Consider the following 21,098-nt stretch of genomic DNA (forward strand, 5'->3'; position numbering starts at 1 on the left):
GCCCATTGTAACCTTGTTTTTTTCTGTTTCGGTGTTACTGATGCCTTTCGTTTAGCTTTTCTGTATGTAAATCCCATTTCCTTTAGGCGGTTTCTTACAGTTCGGTCACAGACGTTGACTCCAGTTTCCTCCCATTCGTTCCTCATTTGTTTTGTTGTACATTTTTCGATTTTTGAGACATATTGCTTTAAGTTTTCTGTCTTGACGCTTTGATGTCTTCCTTGGTCTACCAGTATGTTTGCCTTTAACAACCTTCCCATGTTGTTTGTATTTGGTCCAGAGTTTAGACACAGCTGACTGTGAACAACCAACATCTTTTGCAACATTGCGTGATGATTTACTCTCTTTTAAGAGTTTGATAATCCTCTCCTTTGTTTCAATTGACATCTCTCGTGTTGGAGCCATGATTCATGTCAGTCCACTTGGTGCAACAGCTGTCCAAGGTGTGATCACTCCTTTTTAGATGCAGACTAACGAGCAGATCTGATATGATGCAGGTGTTAGTTTTGGGGATGAAAATTTACAGGGTGATTCCATAATTTTTTTTCCTCAGAACTGAGTGATTCCATATTTTTTTCCTCTGCTTGGTCTAAAAAAGTAACCGTTACTGACTGCCACAATCTTTTTTCTTGATTTCTTATAGTGTTTCTTAAAGCCAGAAAGTTGCCATTTGAAATGACTTTAGTTTTGTGTCATGTCTGTGATCTGCTTTTTTTCTACAAAATTAAACAACTGAATGAACATCCTCCGAGGCCGGTGATTCCATAATTTTTGCCAGGGGTTGTAATCTGCATTGTCTGAGTCCACCCAGCGGTAAGTGGGTACCAGTACCAGTATACCAGTGAGGAACTAAATGGTAAATGGACGGCATTTACATAGTGCTTTTCCTTGTGTATCACAAGCTCAAAGGGCTTTACAATGATGCCTTGCATTCACCCATTCACACTCACACTGATGCCAGGGTGCTGCCATGCAAAGCGCTCACTACCCACCGGGAGAAACATGGGGAGTAAGGACCTTGAACAAGGGCCCTGAGTGATTTTCTGGTCTCAAGCCCACTGCTTAGCCACTAAACCATCATATCCCCTAAGTAACCCAGTGATGTACTGGTGATGCATCCAAGGGGAGTCGTAGACTTTCATTTGCTTCACGCTTTGGTACCCAGGGATAAGCACAGGCACTAGTGGGCCTCAGAGCCTATCGAAGACTTATTTCTTCTTGACAAAGAAATAACTGAGAGATGTGTGAGAAGCATAAGGGTGGTCAACATGAGAAATTTTATGGAACACCTGCTTTGGGGTGTATGTCTGCATGTGTGCACTTCAACTCACTCACCCCTGAGGGAATGTAACTTCCATTAGTCATTTCTGGAGAGCTGGGGGTGTGGCGGGAGGAGGGAGACATGCTCAGGTCCACAGCTGGGGGTGTGGGGGTGTCTGTCCGGTCCTGAGGGACCACCTGTACACCTGAGATAACACACACCTGGCAAGGCGGGTTCTGATGTGGGGGTAGAGTGTTTCATCTTTGTAATGTGACATACCTGTGTGCGGAGAGGATGGCGAAGCGGGCTCAATGACTGCAGTGCCATCATCTGTCATGCGGAGTTGGCAGGCATGCCTGGTGCCCAGTGGGGAGGGTGGGGGTGAGCATGCCCCTCTGTCACGCCCAGTGGCCCGGCGAGGGAGCTTCAGGTCCAGGGGCTCGTCCACAGACAGCATGACCGCAGTGTGCCGACCTCCCACCTGCAGAGATGAATCACAAAGAAGCAAGAACATGGATTTCCATATAGCAACACAAACTGCAATCCAGTGCGAACCAGTACGTAAATGTGCCAAACAAATCGTCCTCAACAACATTATCAACATGTTGTCCAAGTATCTCATGTTCCACAGTCCTGCTAGGTAAGAAAAACTCTCCATCAATGGTAAAGTGACCACAATCATAAAGTGAAACACTGAGTATGCCAAAGAAAAATAAACACACAAGGGGATCTAAGTGTCCCCACCCCCTCCTCTTTTTCTATCCTGACCTTTACCCGCACACTCTTTCTCAGGAATGTCCACAATCCAATCCAGATGGTCACCCTTACCACCAGCTCTCCTTCACCCCACCGCTGAGCTGCGCTTACTCCTGCACCCGTCACATCAGTCTGCCCCATCCCCCAGAATATGCACCTTTAGACCCCATGAGCCTTTTAGATGCCCCCCACCCCCACCCCCCACTGCCACACACACCCACTCCAGGGGCCTCTAAGGCCAGCTGCACTGCGCCCACCCTCCTCTAAAAACACTGACCTCTGGACCCAGCTTGAGGGCCCGAGAGCAACCATCCAGGTGCTGTTGATACAAAATCTCTCCCATCGATACGAATCCCATCAGTCAAATCCCAAATAAATCTACAAATAAATCAACCCTTATTACAGCACATACATGCATGTGTTTGCACCACTCCACAGGATACCTTATCATCTACTACTAAAACCACTTAAAGGGGTCACATTGTGCAAAGCTGCTGCACATTACAATGCAAAATGAATGTCTGAAAAGTCTTGCTTTAGACATTTGTCACAAGTTCATGTCTGCACTTCTGCATTCCCTGGGACACACCCACTGAATCAGACCATGTACTATGGCAAGCAGCAGCTCATTTTCATTTAAAGCAACAGGCACAAAAACAGCTCCTTTCTTAGACACCTGAAAATAGGCTGTTTAAAAGGTGCAAGTCATTTGTGAATAATGGGCATTTTTAAATAAAATATCTTCTTTTAAGATGCTGGGTAACCTCTAATTTTAAAACTCGATAGCCTGAACTCTTTAAATAACAGCTTGTCACTTCGTTATCTAAAAATTATTTAATTAGTTATGTTATAAATACAATAAAAAAAAAATACCATTAACTAATTGTACAGCACGTTTTTACTCTCAGGGGTTCATGGACTCACCAGTGAGTCCACATCAACATTTATTTATTTTTTCTTTATTTCTTGTTTCTGGACCACTGAGGTTTTAAAACACAACATCCTTATCTGAGTTTCCCTCGATATTTAAGAGAATCATATCCATAACTTACTGCCCTTTCCAGTGCTTTTTATGAAAAATTAGTTATATTGTATTGCTTAGCTCAAATCAATAAATAAATAAAATTCATATGCAGCATTGTGCTGTGCTTTTATGGAGTCTTTCTGTCATTCTGGTCTCATTGATGGCAGTTAACTGGGATTAACATTAAAATTAACATGGTTTTAACATAAAGTTTAAGTGTTAAAAGATCACTATTTCAATAAACAGAATTTAAAAAGTCACTAGCAGATACTTGGATGTCAAACTTTATGAAAAAACTATGAATTTAATTGAGTCAATCTTAACTCCTAAAAACTCCTTAACTATACTTAACTTTTATTTTTTGTTGTTGTTTTTTGCTCCGATTACTGCACACAGCAAAAAATTCCAAACACCTGTTGCTTGGGAAAGCTTTAAGAGACAGATTTTCATGCATCTGTTCACAGCAAAGTGGATGCAGACTGAGGCCGGTGTCGCAGGCTGAACAGTGTCGCAGACCAAATGGTCTCTAAAAATCGGTCCCCCTAAAAATCAGTCCACCCTGCCTTCACTGTGCATGTGTCATTGGCCGCAGTTCACGGATTATCACGTCGTTTCTGCTTCAAACTGCACTCCAGTCATCATCTATCTCAGCAACAGATGTCTGAAGCTTTTCTACAACAATTTCCACATAAATTCAGCATTATTTCATCATAAAAGATGGAGGAAGCGATCAGCACGCTGCAGCTAAATGAGCTGGTATCTGATGCATTCACTGCGCGTCAGTTATTTCAAAGCGTCACAGAATTTCACAGAGTTTCTGCTTAAAACTGCCTCGTTTCTGCTCAAAACTGACTTTAGAATGATTTAAGAGGTTTTACTTTCATCATCTGATGGTTAATAATCCCATGAATCCATCTGATTGCTTTGGGTGAAGAGACTCCGTCTCAGACGTGCTGCTGTGGTCCAAAATGACACATGCGCAGTGAAGGAAGGCGGACCGATTTTTAGGGGCAGACCGTTCGGTCTGCGACAATATTCGCCACATGCTAGGAATTATAGGTCCCCGAAAGACTCCATCATGATTTCCTGCCAAAATGCGGTGCCAAAATGTTTCACCAAAACCTGGCTTGAAGAATCCAAAACAAACATCTAAAACCACGGGGAGGACTGGACCACAGTGAAACCCCACCTACAAATGTTTAACACTATCCTGGAGATTTTCACTTATGTACAGATACACAAATATACACCATCACCCTGAAAACCAGCTGATGGTAACAGAACTCTGTCCTGAAGAAGTAATGAACTCAAAGGAAGTGAAATCAGTCCAGAAGTTCCTGCTTCATACATCTAGGTGGCGCTCATTGCTACAGTTCTGCTGGTTTATTCACCACAGTGCCTCAGGGATCAGTGCTCTCTCTCTCTCTCTCTCTCTCTCTCTCTCTCTCTCTCTCTCTCAGCAGGCTGTTACACACATACACACACTCTTGAACGCTCACACACAAGCAGACGCACACATACACACACACACACACACACACACACACACACACACACACACACACACACACACACACACACACACACACACACACACACACACACACACACATGGCTGCAGTGTGTCTTACATAACTGTCAAAGCACTCTGGTTGATGCAGAACAGCTCCTGGTGTGCACGTACTGTGCACGCTATCGATATGCATGCACATACCTAAGTAATTAATAAAACCTTTAATTTCAACAAATTCACCCTCTGCTCTTCCTCTCTCTCTGTCCAAAACATGTACACACACGCGCACACACACACTCTCAGAAGGCACTGTGACAGTGAATGGTGGGCTTTGAGAGCGACTGCCCCGGGGCCACATGAGAAGCTCTTGTGTCTGGGAGGGATGGAGCAGAGAGGTCACCAAGTTCATCTAAACCAAAGAGGAATGCCGCTAACCTGCACATCGGAGCGCATCGAACAAATGAAGATGTTACACTCGTAGTCATATAAACATAATGTATGAACATATTATATGCACACATAGAGGTCTCACTGCGTCAGTGTGTATGTAACAAAAACCAGAGGAGGATCAAGAGGGGGTGGTAAAGGGGGTCTCCCCCTGAGCCGCTGGACAAAGGTGTGACAAAGCATGGGAAAGGTCTTGCGTAAACAAAGGCTGACTGATGAGCATTGCTGCATGCAGAAGTGGAGGATTTCCCATTTTTAAAATAAAAATTTGCATATTAAAATGATGATTAGAAAGTCAGGTAAAAAGCAACAGATTTGTAAAACTTTCAGGGAGGCATGCTCCCGGACCCCCGTAGTAAGGGTGTGTCAAAGTTGCACTCAACCAGGTCCCCCTTCCTTTTTCCCCTGAAAGCCTCCAGTACAACAAATATGACAGTTTACTGGCCAAGGCACAAGATATACTGATTTTGTATAGTGATTCCTGCAACACTTTACAGCTTTTCTTTTTGTGCCAAAGAAAGTAGATTTCACAGGCACAATTTAGCGATTCACTCATGGTTGTGCTTTAAGTGTTGGCCATTTCTTCCTAAATTTGCTGAATAAATCACCCAGTTTTTGTTTCTCTGGGCATCACCCAGCATACAGGTGCTTTAGTGTTGAGGACCCTGTGGCTGGAGAAAGCCAAGATGATGCCCATGTTAAACCTGACTGGGCCAGATAGTTACTTTCAAGAGATGGAGATGTACCGGTTGTAAGTTTGGATGTTTGCTACCCAGGATCCACGACACTTCCAAAGTCTGGACAATGGGTCAATACATGGCACCATCACATGCTCCAAGATGAGTCATGACCTAACTGGTAGAGTCCACATTTAATGCCAGTTTGCTGACTTTTGACACAAAAGAGATTGTTATATCCAAATGAAAGAAAAAGTAGTGCATGTGCTTATCTCTGGATTCCATCATGTAAGGGCCCGCTGACACGAGCATGTTTTTGATTTACGCAACAGCACGACCTGTGCCGTGCTGGAGAGTAAACTTGTCTTTAACTGGTGCAGACAGGATGCCAGAGGGGTGCCGGTGCGTGCGAATGCGCACAGAGAATTTTGAAATGTTCAAAAAATCTTTCACTCACAAATGTCGTGCTATGTGTCGCAATCTAATCTCCAACACTATGTGCAGCTCATCAAGTGGAGTAAAAAAAAAAGTGAACAGAGTGAGTGGTGACGTCAGCGGATCGCATCAGAGCACAGCTCGTCTGATTTAACAAGAAGTTAAATCTGTTATAAACATACTTTAACAGCTTCACGCAGGAAGCAAAGAACACGCAAGTGTTTTATCAAGCCATGACAATGTAAACATGACAAATAATTACCTTTTTAGACAGCTCAAAATGCTTTCTGCAGGTAGATAGGTGCATGCGTGCGCGCGAACGGCTCCGACTGCAGCCTCCTCTGTGATTACTCCCTCCTCTGGGTTACTTAGGATTTGCAGAGAAAAATGATTAATCCGCCACAAATAATTATTTTATATACGCAGTGTCCAGCGCAGAGCACGTGGCAGTCGGTAGAACAAAGAACGGCATCAAGCTCTGAACACAGCGGGGTGTGTGTGTGTGTGTGTGTGTGTGTGTGTGTGTGTGTGACGTTCTTGCTATTGCGTGAGTCACAGGCATACTTGTGTCAGTGCACCTTAAAGCAGATGAGAGTCTTCAACTCCCTTTAGATGGGCAGTAAGTCCATCGTACTTTACTTCTACATCCAAGGCTGGTACCCATTTACAGCTCAGTGGACTGGGACAATACAGATGAAGTGTCTCGTCCAAGCACACAGACAGTAGCTCAACTCTTTTCCCATTGAGCTACCTGCTGGGTTTGATTCCTGGTTAACATACTGACCTTTATTTTGTGTGACTGTTCCGGAGCACAGCGGTGTTTTGCTGTATCTGTTAATTTTGGCTCTCTGTTGGGACTGTTTACACAGAGACTGCTACCTGCTGCTTTGGACTTTGAACTAATAGTCTTTTTCAAGACTTTTTTACCTTTTTTTTTTTTTTTTTTTTTTTTACTTTTTTACTTGACTCTACTGGTGGTCGGCTCTCACTGCGGTATTGTATCACTTCTTGTTCCGGAGCACAGCGGTGTTTTTCTGTATCTGTTAGCTGTTTGATCTGCGCAGTTAGATTGATCTAGTTATCTAGATTACGATTTGTTTCCCAGTGTAATCTTTACGTGCCTTAACTAAAGCACTCCTTCTGCTGAATCACCTCTAAATTATTTACACATTATTCGCTTTGCGTGTTTTTAGGAATCCGCTAGCTTAGCGTAGCTACTAGCTCTTAGCCGATTTAGCATGGCGGCTTCTCCTGTCTCTCCCGCACTTTTCTGCTCTGGGTGTGAAATGTTTAGTTATTCCTCGGCCTCCTTTAGCAGTAATGGTACTTGTAATAAGTGTAGCTTATTCGTAGCTTTGGAGGCCAGGCTGGGCGAATTGGAGACTCGGCTCCGCACCGTGGAAAATTCTACAGCTAGCAAGGCCCCTGTAGTCGGTGCGGACCAAGGTAGCTTAGCCGCCGTTAGTTCCCCCCTGGCAGATCCCGAGCAGCCGGGAAAGCAGGCCGACTGGGTGACTGTGAGGAGGAAGCGTAGCCCTAAACAGAAGCCCCGTGTACACCGCCAACCCGTTCACATCTTTAACCGTTTTTCCCCACTCGACGATACACCCGCCGAGGATCAAACTCTGGTTATTGGCGACTCTGTTTTGAGAAATGTGAAGTTAGCGACACCAGCAACCATAGTCAATTGTCTTCCGGGGGCCAGAGCAGGCGACATTGAAGGAAATTTGAAACTGCTGGCTAAGGCTAAGCGTAAATTTGGTAAGATTGTAATTCACGTCGGCAGTAATGACACCCGGTTACGCCAATCGGAGGTCACTAAAATTAACATTGAATCGGTGTGTAACTTTGCAAAAACAATGTCGGACTCTGTAGTTTTCTCTGGGCCCCTCCCCAATCAGACCGGGAGTGACATGTTTAGCCGCATGTTCTCCTTGAATTGCTGGCTGTCTGAGTGGTGTCCAAAAAATGAGGTGGGCTTCATAGATAATTGGCAAAGCTTCTGGGGAAAACCTGGTCTTGTTAGGAGAGACGGCAGCCATCCCACTTTGGATGGAGCAGCTCTCATTTCTAGAAATCTGGCCAATTTTCTTAAATCCTCCAAACCGTGACTATCCAGGGTTGGGACCAGGAAGCAGAGTTGTAGTCTTACACACCTCTCTGCAGCTTCTCTCCCCCTGCCATCCCCTCATTACCCCATCCCCGTAGAGACGGTGCCTGCTCCCAGACTACCAATAACCAGCAAAAATCTATTTAAGCATAAAAATTCAAAAGAAAAAATAATATAGCATCTTCAACTGCACCACAGACTAAAACAGTTAAATGTGGTCTATTAAACATTAGGTCTCTCTCTTCTAAGTCCCTGTTGGTAATGATATAATAATTGATCAACATATTGATTTATTCTGCCTAACAGAAACCTGGTTACAGCAGGATGAATATGTTAGTTTAAATGAGTCAACACCCCCGAGTCACACTAACTGTCAGAATGCTCGTAGCACGGGCCGGGGTGGAGGATTAGCAGCAATCTTCCATTCCAGCTTATTAATTAATCCAAAACCCAGACAGAGCTTTAATTCATTTGAAAGCTTGTCTCTTAGTCTTGTCCATCCAAATTGGAAGTCCCAAAAACCAGTTTTATTTGTTATTATCTATCGTCCACCTGGTCGTTACTGTGAGTTTCTCTGTGAATTTTCAGACCTTTTGTCTGACTTAGTGCTTAGCTCAGATAAGATAATTATAGTGGGCGATTTTAACATCCACACAGATGCTGAGAATGACAGCCTCAACACTGCATTTAATCTATTATTAGACTCTATTGGCTTTGCTCAAAAAGTAAATGAGTCCACCCACCACTTTAATCATATCTTAGATCTTGTTCTGACTTATGGTATGGAAATAGAAGACTTAACAGTATTCCCTGATAACTCCCTTCTGTCTGATCATTTCTTAATAACATTTACATTTACTCTGATGGACTACCCAGCAGTGGGGAATAAGTTTCATTACACTAGAAGTCTTTCAGAAAGCGCTGTAACTAGGTTTAAGGATATGATTCCTTCTTTATGTTCTCTAATGCCATATACCAACACAGTGCAGAGTAGCTACCTAAACTCTGTAAGGGAGATAGAGTATCTCGTCAATAGTTTTACATCCTCATTGAAGACAACTTTGGATGCTGTAGCTCCTCTGAAAAAGAGAGCTTTAAATCAGAAGTGTCTGACTCCGTGGTATAACTCACAAACTCGTAGCTTAAAGCAGATAACCCGTAAGTTGGAGAGGAAATGGCGTCTCACTAATTTAGAAGATCTTCACTTAGCCTGGAAAAAGAGTCTGTTGCTCTATAAAAAAGCCCTTCGTAAAGCTAGGACATCTTTCTACTCATCACTAATTGAAGAAAATAAGAACAACCCCAGGTTTCTTTTCAGCACTGTAGCCAGGCTGACAAAGAGTCAGAGCTCTATTGAGCTGAGTATTCCATTAACTTTAACTAGTAATGACTTCATGACTTTCTTTGCTAACAAAATTTTAACTATTAGAGAAAAAATTACTCATAACCATCCCAAAGACGTATCGTTATCTTTGGCTGCTTTCAGTGATGCCGGTATTTGGTTAGACTCCTTCTCTCCGATTGTTCTGTCTGAGTTATTCTCATTAGTTACTTCATCCAAACCATCAACATGTTTATTAGACCCCATTCCTACCAGGCTGCTCAAGGAAGCCCTACCATTATTTAATGCTTCGATCTTAAATATGATCAATCTATCTTTGTTAGTTGGCTATGTACCACAGGCTTTTAAGGTGGCAGTAATTAAACCATTACTTAAAAGCCATCACTTGACCCAGCTATCTTAGCTAATTATAGGCCAATTTCCAACCTTCCTTTTCTCTCAAAAATTCTTGAAAGGGTAGTTGTAAAACAGCTAACTGATCATCTGCAGAGGAATGGTCTATTTGAAGAGTTTCAGTCAGGTTTTAGAATTCATCATAGTACAGAAACAGCATTAGTGAAGGTTACAAATGATCTTCTTATGGCCTCGGACAGTGGACTCATCTCTGTGCTTGTTCTGTTGGATCTCAGTGCTGCTTTTGATACTGTTGACCATAAAATTTTATTACAGAGATTAGAGCATGCCATAGGTATTAAAGGCACTGCGCTGCGGTGGTTTGAATCATATTTGTCTAATAGATTACAATTTGTTCATGTAAATGGGGAATCTTCTTCACAGACTAAAGTTAATTATGGAGTTCCACAAGGTTCTGTGCTAGGACCAATTTTATTCACTTTATACATGCTTCCCTTAGGCAGTATTATTAGACGGTATTGCTTAAATTTTCATTGTTACGCAGATGATACCCAGCTTTATCTATCCATGAAGCCAGAGGACACACACCAATTAGCTAAACTGCAGGATTGTCTTACAGACATAAAGACATGGATGACCTCTAATTTCCTGCTTTTAAACTCAGATAAAACTGAAGTTATTGTACTTGGCCCCACAAATCTTAGAAACATGGTGTCTAACCAGATCCTTACTCTGGATGGCATTACCCTGACCTCTAGTAATACTGTGAGAAATCTTGGAGTCATTTTGATCAGGATATGTCATTCAAAGTGCATATTAAACAAATATGTAGGACTGCTTTTTTGCATTTACGCAATATCTCTAAAATCAGAAGGGTCTTGTCTCAGAGTGATGCTGAAAAACTAATTCATGCATTTATTTCCTCTAGGCTGGACTATTGTAATTCATTATTATCAGGTTGTCCTAAAAGTTCCCTAAAAAGCCTTCAGTTAATTCAAAATGCTGCAGCTAGAGTACTGACGGGGACTAGAAGGAGAGAGCATATCTCACCCATATTGGCCTCTCTTCATTGGCTTCCTGTTAATTCTAGAATAGAATTTAAAATTCTTCTTCTTACTTATAAGGTTTGAATAATCAGGTCCCATCTTATCTTAGGGACCTCGTAGTACCATATTACCCCAATAGAGCGCTTCGCTCTCAGACTGCAGGCTTACTTGTAGTTCCTAGGGTTTGTAAGAGTAGAATGGGAGGCAGAGCCTTCAGCTTTCAGGCTCCTCTCCTGTGGAACCAGCTCCCAATTCAGATCAGGGAGACAGACACCCTCTCTACTTTTAAGATTAGGCTTAAAACTTTCCTTTTTGCTAAAGCTTATAGTTAGGGCTGGATCAGGTGACCCTGAACCATCCCTTAGTTATGCTGCTATAGACGTAGACTGCTGGGGGGTTCCCATGATGCACTGTTTCTTTTTCTTTTTGCTCTGTATGCACCACTCTGCATTTAATCATTAGTGATCGATCTCTGCTCCCCTCCACAGCATGTCTTTTTCCTGGTTCTCTCCCTCAGCCCCAACCAGTCCCAGCAGAAGACTGCCCCTCCCTGAGCCTGGTTCTGCTGGAGGTTTCTTCCTGTTAAAAGGGAGTTTTTCCTTCCCACTGTAGCCAAGTGCTTGCTCACAGGGGGTCGTTTTGACCGTTGGGGTTTTACATAATTATTGTATGGCCTTGCCTTACAATATAAAGCGCCTTGGGGCAACTGTTTGTTGTGATTTGGCGCTATATAAAAAAAATTTGATTGATTGATTGATTGACCTTTTCTCGGGAAGTAACCTGTGATGAACTGACATCCAGTCCAAGGGAGAGTTGTTAACTCTCATCCGCTTCACATTATGGTATCCGGGGATAAGCACTGGCACCAATCAGCCTCAGTGTCAATATAGGACTTCTTCCAGCATGCAAAAGAAGACTTTGTTTATTTCGCCCTTTTCCTCAACCCACAACTACATATGTTCTGGAGTATAAGACGCACCTGTCAAAAAATACCTCTTGAAGAAGAAAACAACCATAAGCCCCAGTCACACTTTTTTTTTCCTGTTTGTGAAACTCACTTTGTAACACAGCATTTTCCTCAGGGCACATTTAATGGACAGGAAATCAGTGTAGCACATGTGCACACCACAGCCTACACTGTTACATAACATAAGGACTGCTACATTCCATGGATGTTATTTGATGCAGTGCGGAGCAAAGAAAACATCAGCTGGACACCGATAGAAAAGTAAAAAGTAGGTACAAGCCCTCAACTTGAGGTGTGTGCCATGAGATTCTTTTTAAATTGCAAAAGTAAGCAAGATGGACATGTGTGATGGGCAACATATTTGGTGTTATTTGACGGCGATGAACACCGACTGCCAACCAGAAGTTAACCATGTTCAACCACATGTATATTACAAAATGATCAAACAAATTGAAAGCTAACTTCTCGCGATGTGCAATCTTGATTTGTTTATGTCTGTCAGGCTGAATGGTCAGGAACTGCAGGACACAAATGCACGACTCAAGCAAACAGCTCTGGTTTTTAGATAGTTTTACTGTAGAAGACAGTGGAGGTCGGTACACGAGAAGGCAGTCCAGGAAAAGCAGCAGTACAAGAAACATCAGGCAATCAGGCGTGGTCAAAGCAACAGGCTGGAGGTCAGGTACACACAAAGAGGCAGGCAGAACTATGGAACGCAAGAACCGAGCTGGATTGAAGGCACAAGGCACGACAAACTGGCGAGAGACAAACACACCCAGTGAGCTAAAATAACTACACGTGGTAATCAGCAAATCAGGGACAGGTGTGCAAGGAAAGCACCAGAACAGGGCGTGGCCAGAGAAAGGGAGAGAGAGAAACACCCAGCAAGAGAAGAAGCCAATCATACCCAATGAAACGCAAAAAATAACTAACAGCACAAAAGAACAAACAACCCAGAACACCAAGCAAAACTCAAACCGTGACAATGTCATCCTGTGAGGTCATAAAGTAAAGCTTTTGTTGACTGAACCTCTCTAAGTAGAGGCAGTCCTGTCTGTATTGTCATGTCTAATATGTCTTATTCAGTGTTTTATTCAGTGTTTTTTTTTTTTGTAAATGTTCTTATTTGTTGGCAACAACAAACAGCAGGAGTTTACTTTGATCAGTTCCACTGGTTGTGTCAAATATGTAATACATGACTTGCAGTTGGTCTATCGGCCATTAAAACCACAAGGAGTCAGTTATGTGGGGAAGTGCAAACATTAGCTGTGAAAACAAATATGTTAGGATCTGTCAGAGTGGATATGATCCTCATTTAGAGTGCGCTGTGGTTAATACCACATCTCTATCTCATCCTTCCACAACTGGGTGGGTCTAAGCAACACATGGTCTGTCCCTCAGGTTATGTTGTCTTCACTGTCTGGCCCAAGTAAAATAGTCTACCGTCCTTTCTGAATGGGTAAACCTACGGTCTAGAACAGTAGTACCACAAAGCCAGGTTATTAACATTGGGGGTGGGGTCACAACATTTCCATATCCTTCTTACCTGTAACTGTAAATACTATAATCTATTACCCATATTCATGCCTGGAAGAAACCAAGTGCTAAGCTTTGATGGCCTCAGATGAAGCCCTACTGGAAGAAGATAAAGTTGCAGTTCCTTGACTGGCAGCTTGAGGCAGACTCCAAAACAGAGCACATTCCCAAAGGAGTCCATACATTAAAATGTCCAACTGTAGAGCAGCATTAAACATATTTATAGCTTTGTACAAAAACAGTTTTGGTCTCTATAGGTAGTTTTCTCCTCCATGACAACTGTACAAGGGTGAATTTGTTTCTGTCATCTTAGCTGAAGATGTTTTAAACCATAAAGTTCTACAACATTAGGGGGCGTGGTTGCTTTGAGGGACAGCGGCTTAGCCGAGTGTCTCTGTTGTATGCTAACACTGTTAGCACATTTAGCAGCTGTCAGTAGCCTGGTCCAACCCTGATTCAGCCTGATTAAACCCTGATTACTGAGATAATAAGCAGCTCATAACTTTTAATGTCCATACCAAATTAGGAGAACCACCGGGCAATCCCCAAAAATATGATTTAATAAACACCCGAACAGAGGTTAGCCTGTTAGTTTAGGTGAATGGACTCGAAGAGAGGGGTGTGTTCAGGCTTCTTTCGTCACACACTGAACCACCCATGCGCCACCTCTTTATGCTTTAATGAGTTGAATCGTGAATCAACATGGCCTCTGTTGCCAACATGACCATAGACTTAATAATGATGGAATGCCTGCTGCACTTCCATCATTATTAAGTCTATTTAAGTCTATGGTTGAGTGCTTGGCACAAGTTAAAGCACATGGTAGTAGGTTAATACAAGTAGCTATCTAGCTTGTATAATATTCCTTACTTTCTTCTCTTCAGAGGTTCTGAATTAGACTGTCAAGTGTGTAAGAATGAATGTGAACAAAGTAGTTTTTCAATTTTTGCCTTAAGCTACAGTGTGTAGGATTTAGTGTCATCTTGTGGTGATATTATGCTGTCCTTGGTCACAATTTTGATTCCCTTCACCTTTTTGTTTCTTTGGAGACGATGATTCATGCTCCCTTGAAAAACAATGATCCTCCAGCTCACAAAATGAGCATTCTCAAACTTATTATTACCCTGCGCTGGCAGACAGAGTAATTATTTAATTTTTTGGGCTACGGTATCAACATGGCGATGCAAAATGGCTGCTAATATGAAGAAGCCTGCTGCATGTTTATATGAGGGGCTCAGTATAACCTCATGAAAACATCAATTCGTTGTTGCGGGTAATTATACACTAATGAGCACTTTGAGATTTGTCTGTTAATGTAAAGTGTGGTTTTCATCCTGGTTGCAGCACACTGGACCAGCTCTACACCCTCCATCGGGTGCTTGAGGGTTCATGGGAGTTCGCCAAACCAGTCCACATGTGTTTTGTGGATCTGGATAAGGCGTTCGACCATGTCCCTCGAGGCGCCCTGTGGGGGGTGCTCCGGGAGTACGGGGTCTGGGGTCCTTTGCTAAGGGCTATCCGGTCCCTGTAAAACTGCAGCAGGAGCTTGGTTCGAATTGCCAGTAGTAAGTCAAGCCTGTTTCCAGTGCATGACGGCCTCTGCCAGGGCTGTCCTTTGTCACCGGTTCTGTTCAATACCTTTATGGACAGAATTTCTAGGCGCAGTCAGGGTGTAGAGGGGGTCCTGTTTGGGAACCACAGAATCTCGTCTCTGCTGTTTGCGGATGATGTGGTTCTGTTGGCTTCGTCAAATCAGGACGTTCAGCGTGCTCTGGAGCGGTTTGCAGCTGAGTGTGAAGCGTCCGGGATGAAAATCAGCACCTCCAAATCTGAGGCCATGGTTCTCGACCGGAAAAAGGTGCTTTGCCTTCTTCAGGTTGGTGGAGTGTCCTCGCCTCAAGTGGAGGAGTTTAAGTATCTCGGGGTCTTGTTCACAGGTGAGGGACGGATGGAGCGTGAGATCGACAGACGGATCGGTGCAGCATCTGCAGTGATGCGGTCGCTGTATCGGACCGTCATGGTGAAGAGAGAGTTGAGCAGGGGGGCAAAGCTCTCGATTTACAGATCGATCTATGTTCCGACCCTTACCTATGGTCATGAGATTTGGCTCATGACCGAAAGAACAAGATTGCGAGTACAAGCGGCCGAGATGAGTTTCCTCCACAGGGTGGCTGGGCGCTCCCTTAGAGATAGGGTGAGGAGCTCGGTCACTCGGGAGGAGCTCGGAGTGACCGAGCTCAGAGTGACCGAGCCGCTGCTCTTCCACGTCGAAAGGAGCCAGCTGAGGTGGCTCGGGCATCTTTTCCGGATCGCCCTGGACGCCTCTCTGGAGAGGTGTTCCAGGCACGTCCCATCAGGCGGAGGCCCCGAGGAAGACCCAGGACACACTGGAGGGACTATGTCTCGCAGTTTGCTTGGGAACACTTCGGGGTTCCCCCGGAGGAGCTGGGGGAGGTGTGTGTGGATCGGGAGGCCTGGGCAGCTTTGCTTGAGCTGCTGTCCCTGCGACCCGACCTCGGATGAAGCGGAAGAAAATGGATGGATGGCTGTAAAGTGCTTTATGAATTAATTCTTATTATTAATGAACAGATGATTATGAATGTTAGCCCTGCAATAGACTGGTGTCCTGTCCAGGCTTCACATCCTGTGACTCCTGGAATAGGCTCCATCTTGCCCATGACCCTTAACTGGAGTAAGCAGGTATAGAAAATGGATGGATGGACAGTTATGAATGTTGTATTCAATTTGTGATGAAAAAAAAAACCTCTAAATCCTACACACTGTAGCTTTATGTTGCAGTTTAACTAGCTAACATTAGTTCACTAAAACTAGCATTTGCTTTACCAAACATTGGCTAACTAATGTTAGTAAATAATCTGAATGAAATCCAAAAGTGGCTTGAAGGGGGGAGGGGTGTGTACTTGACCCCACCACACCTCATTGATGCATGAAACTGGCATGACTATCAAAGTCTGAGAAGAATTAAGTCCAAAAAGACCATGAGGCCTGTTGGGCCTGTGCTGATTCCCACAAGCCAAACTGTAAAGCAGATGAGAGTCTGCGACTCCTTCTGGATGGGATGCCAGTCTGTTGTTGTTTACTTCCCAAGCCAAAGCTGGTACCCATTTACAACTGCGTTGTGGGACAATGCAGATGAAGTGTCTTGTCCACAGACAAAGATGGGTAGCGTAACTGAGAAATGAACCCAGGTTGCTCAATGGGATAGTAGTTTTGTCAAGTGTTTATTCCTCCTTTTCCACCTTCCAAACAAGTATATTGGGACCTTTTCAGAAGTCCATTGACATATTCTACATCCTTTATGATCCAATCCAATCCAGTTTATTTGTAGAGCACATTTAAAAACAAGGTTGACCAAAGTGCTGTACAACAAAGACATAAATAAATAAATAATTACATGGTAAATAACAGTAGCAACACTATAAGTAAAACATTAAAATCATCAACCCTCTAGTCAAAAGCCAAAGAAAACAAATACGGTTTAAGGGGAGATTTAAAGACTAGAGGTGAATCCGCCTGCCTGATACAGAGAGGCAGGTCATGATGGTAGGAACAGTGTGTGGATCTTGGACCCACAGACAGGATCTCAACTACATTCTCCAACAATCAGTCACTGATTGCTATAAATGTCACAACAAGAGAGAGGAAGACTGAGAAAAAGAGAACAGAGGACAGAAAGTGACACAGAAGACGTATGGTGTTGTCTATGTCCACATGGCTGAATAGTACATGTGACGCCGAGTGGCGGGTGGCTGTAAAGTTTGGTAAATGGGTGTTGGCTGGCCCCTCGTGCAGACTTCCTTGCTCAGCCGTGGGGTCGACAGTCTCTCTGAAAGGCGGCATTGTGCCTTCGTTGGGCCCTCCGCTCTCTCTGTTTGACTCTCTCTCCGTCCATTAGAGTAAACAAGCTGCAGCAGCTGAACAGGAGAGAGGCCGATGACCAAGGAAGGGGCCACAGTGAGGATATATGAGGCCGAGGATGCAGGGTAGTGGAGGAGGAAGAAGAGTTCTGAAAGAGAGACTTGTGTGTTATAGGAAACTCTCAACCCCCCATCATTGACTGTGACTGCCCTGTGTATTCTGTTTCCACCCCGGCCCTACAATGCTGTCCGCCCTGTCAGAAGGCACGGAATGGCCTGTACCCCTTTGAGGCATAATGCGTGTGTGCTGAAAAGTGAGGGAGGGTTGAAGCTGGATGTTGTAAGAGGGTTGGAAGTCGGTTGATACGTTGGGCAGAAGGTCAAAGGAAGGCTATGTGTTTCAACACCTCAGTGCCTCTCGGCTGGGATCACACGGATCAACGCCGACCCTTGACCCTGCCCCAACTGACTGATCTCTAGCTGATCAGATGGAATAAGATCAGCCTCCAGGGTTCGTGTATTGCTGTAGTCTGTTTGGTGTGACCATACTGAAGTGCAAGCCAACGACAGGCCAAAACGATGAGGTGTAAAACAAGTTTAAATTTTGTTGTCATTTTTGTGCTTTTCTTGTGGGTGTTTCAGGGACAATTTTGTCTGTGTGTGTATGATTGTGAGACCCCCTTTGAGGTTGGCTGTAACTTAATCTGCCTCCCGCTGTGACCCTGGGAGGTGGTCTGTAGGAGGTAAGCCATCCCTCCCCAGGGCTCCTTGATCTCTCTCCGTTTTGCACACAAACACACCACAGACATGCACATGAGCCCTTTTCTGACACGGCAGCCATCATCTAGGTGTTAAACTGCATTTTTACTTTTAAATGTGTTTTTTCCTTGAAGTCAAAGTTACTAGAAGCCTGTTCAAACATGATGAGAACTTTATGGTCCACAAAACGGTAAGAAACTGGTACTTAAACCAGGAAATTATAACTGCTGAATCAAGAGTTTACTTTTACAAGGTGTAAAACACCACATGGATCTTTTAAACAAAGTTGCTGGTTTTAATCCAACTCAATGCCTTTCTGTGAGGATCCTGCAAATTCTGCCAGTTCTTGCCTGATGTTAAAGGTGAATGGTATTTTTCAACCTGGACTCTGTTTTTAGATGATTTAGGGGTCATCTTTTCACTCAGGACAAAAATTTGTTGAATTAATGGCAGTACTGACTTACTGTTGGATAAGGGCAGAATGTCCCTTCTGGGTCAGGGGAGAGTTATTGCCCCAACTGGAGGAGTTCAACTATCATAGGTTCTTGTTCACACGTGAGGGCAAGATGGAGTGTGAGACTGACAGATGGACCGGGGCTGGATCTGAGGTCCAGCAGACGCTGTACCAGACCATTGTACCAAGGAAAGAGCTGAGCCAGAAGGCAAGGCTTCCAATTTACCTGTTGATTTATGATCCTACCTTCACCTATGATCATGAGCTTTGGGTTATAACAGAAAGAACAAGGTCCCGGATGCAAGTGGCAGAAATGAGGTTCCTCTGTCAGGTATCTGGGTTTATAGTCAGGGACTGAGTGAGAAACTCCAAAGGGGCCCTGCTGGATGTTTAAGGACCTGCACAGCACAGTAAAACTCTTGGGTTTACTGCGCTGGAAATTATTAATCTGTCACTAACCTTGGGATCTGTTCCTAAATGTTTAAAAACTGCAGTGATTAACCACTACTTCAGAAACCTAATCTTGACCCTAGTCTATTGAATAATTATAGGTCGATGTCAAACCTATCATTTTGTTCTAAAATTCTTGAAAAAGTAGTTTCACAGCAGCTTATGGACCACATTACTGAGAATAACCTCTTTGAGCCACTGCAGTCTGCTTTAAGAAAGCATCATTCCACAAAGACAGCTCTCACTAAAGTGGTAAATGATCTTCTGCATGCAATAGATTCAGACACCACTACAGTTCTGTTACTGTTAGATCTTAGTGCTGAGTTTGATACAGTGGATCATTGTATTCCACTTGATAGGGAATTGGATATTCCACTTGATATTGGGAATGTCCTTGCATGGTTGACATCCTACCTAACCAGTCTCTCTCTCTGTGTTCTATACAACATTAACTCTAACCTTGTTGACATGAAATATGAGGTTCCACAGGGGTCTGTCTTAGGCCCATTGCTTTTCTCTCTTTATATAGCACCACTCAGGCACATATTGCGGCGTTATGGGATTACTTACATTGCTACGCTGATGACACTCAGTTGTACATGCTGATAACTACTGGTAATCTCATACACATAAAGTGTTTAAGGATTGCCTTGTATCAGTGAAAAGCTGGATGTCCAGCAATTTCTCACTTTTAAACTCGGACAAGAGTGAAATGATGGTGCTTGGTCCAGGGAGATATCAACATCATTTTGACCAGCTAAGGTTTAACCTAGGGTCGCACGTCATACATCACATTCACAAAGTGAGGAACCTCGGGTGATTTTTGATCCCACGCTGTCCTTTGATCTACACATTAGAGATATCACAAGGACTGCTTTCTTCCACCTTCAAAACAAAGCAAACATTCATCCCATCCTATCTATGGCTGATGCAGCAACTCTGATCCATGCATTTGCCTCTTGTAGACTGGACTACTGGCAATGTTCTATTCTCTGGTTTACCGCAGTCCAGCATTAGGGGTCTCCAATTGGTTTAAAAAGTTTTGCCAAGAAGCAGAAAGTTTGACCACATTATACTGATTTTGGCATCTCTTCAATGGTTTCTTGTCTCCATGAGGTTAGATTTTAAGGTTCTGTTACTAATCTATAAAATTATTCATGGACTAGCACCTCCCTACTAAGCTGACCTAATTACACTCTACGTACTGGCCCGAGCTCTGTGTTCTCAGGGTGCAGGACTACTTTGTGTCTCTAGGGTGAATAAAAAGTCTGCAAGCCACAGAGCGGTCTCTTATTGTGCCTCTGTTTTGTGGAATGTTTTCCCTATGGAGATAAAACAGAGATATCCAGAGTTAAGACGCATCTATTCCCTCTTTCGAATAGCTAGCATACTGGCACAGTATGGTACTTTGCTTCTTATCCCTTTAACTCATCTTAATAGCAATGGAACGGGTCTCGGCCTCACTTCATCTAAATTCTGAGTATGACAGTGAAGCTTATGGCTAGCGGCTGGCAACCACCTTAGTATTCTCTCTGCTTCCCTGCGGATTTACTGCTGGTGAACTCATACCTTAGGTGCAGTTATTTCCGGCCGGCTGATTCTGCGTTTTTCTCTCTGTCCGAGGCACACACAAGACATCGCACAAGGCTGCGGGCTGCACATCGCAGGGCGCTGGACTGACCACGAGATGCCCTGGCTGAAGCTGATGCAGCACACTGCAGTCTGCTGTCGGAATGTACTCTTCCATGAGGACAGCTTGTGCTGTGGCCTACTGTTGACATGACAGATGGACGCTTGCCCTGCACCCCAGAGTGTTGGACGTATCTCACTGTGGTGCCAATGACTGTGTTCTCATCTCAATAATGCACATTGTTTTTGATGCTATTCTGGTTTTTCTGTTTCTTCAGCTAGGTTAAAAACTTTGTAAAAACCTTGCAACTGTTAGAATGGCCTAAGCAGTGGGCTACCCCTCTGGGTCTGGTCTGGTTGAGGTTTCTTCCTCAACATCATCAGAGGGAGTTTTTCCTTACCACTGTCACCTGTGTACTTGCTCTAGGGATTGATATGGTTAGACCTTACTCGTGGGAAG

At 43.8% G+C, this 21,098-nt stretch overlaps 1 protein-coding gene across 1 annotated transcript in view; it reads right to left on the reverse strand.

The window, feature by feature from the left end:
- Nucleotides 1–21,098, reverse strand: part of glis2b (GLIS family zinc finger 2b) — a 123,838-nt gene that overhangs the window by 15,447 nt on the left and 87,293 nt on the right. Inside the window, 2 exon segments of the mRNA XM_034191189.1 lie at nt 1,336–1,466; nt 1,541–1,742. Of these exon segments, the coding sequence (XP_034047080.1) occupies nt 1,336–1,466; nt 1,541–1,718 (309 nt within the window). The 5' untranslated portion in view covers nt 1,719–1,742.

Source organism: Thalassophryne amazonica, chromosome 16 (assembly GCF_902500255.1).
Source record: "Thalassophryne amazonica chromosome 16, fThaAma1.1, whole genome shotgun sequence".
In the NCBI taxonomy this organism is placed as follows: Eukaryota; Metazoa; Chordata; class Actinopteri; order Batrachoidiformes; family Batrachoididae; genus Thalassophryne; species Thalassophryne amazonica.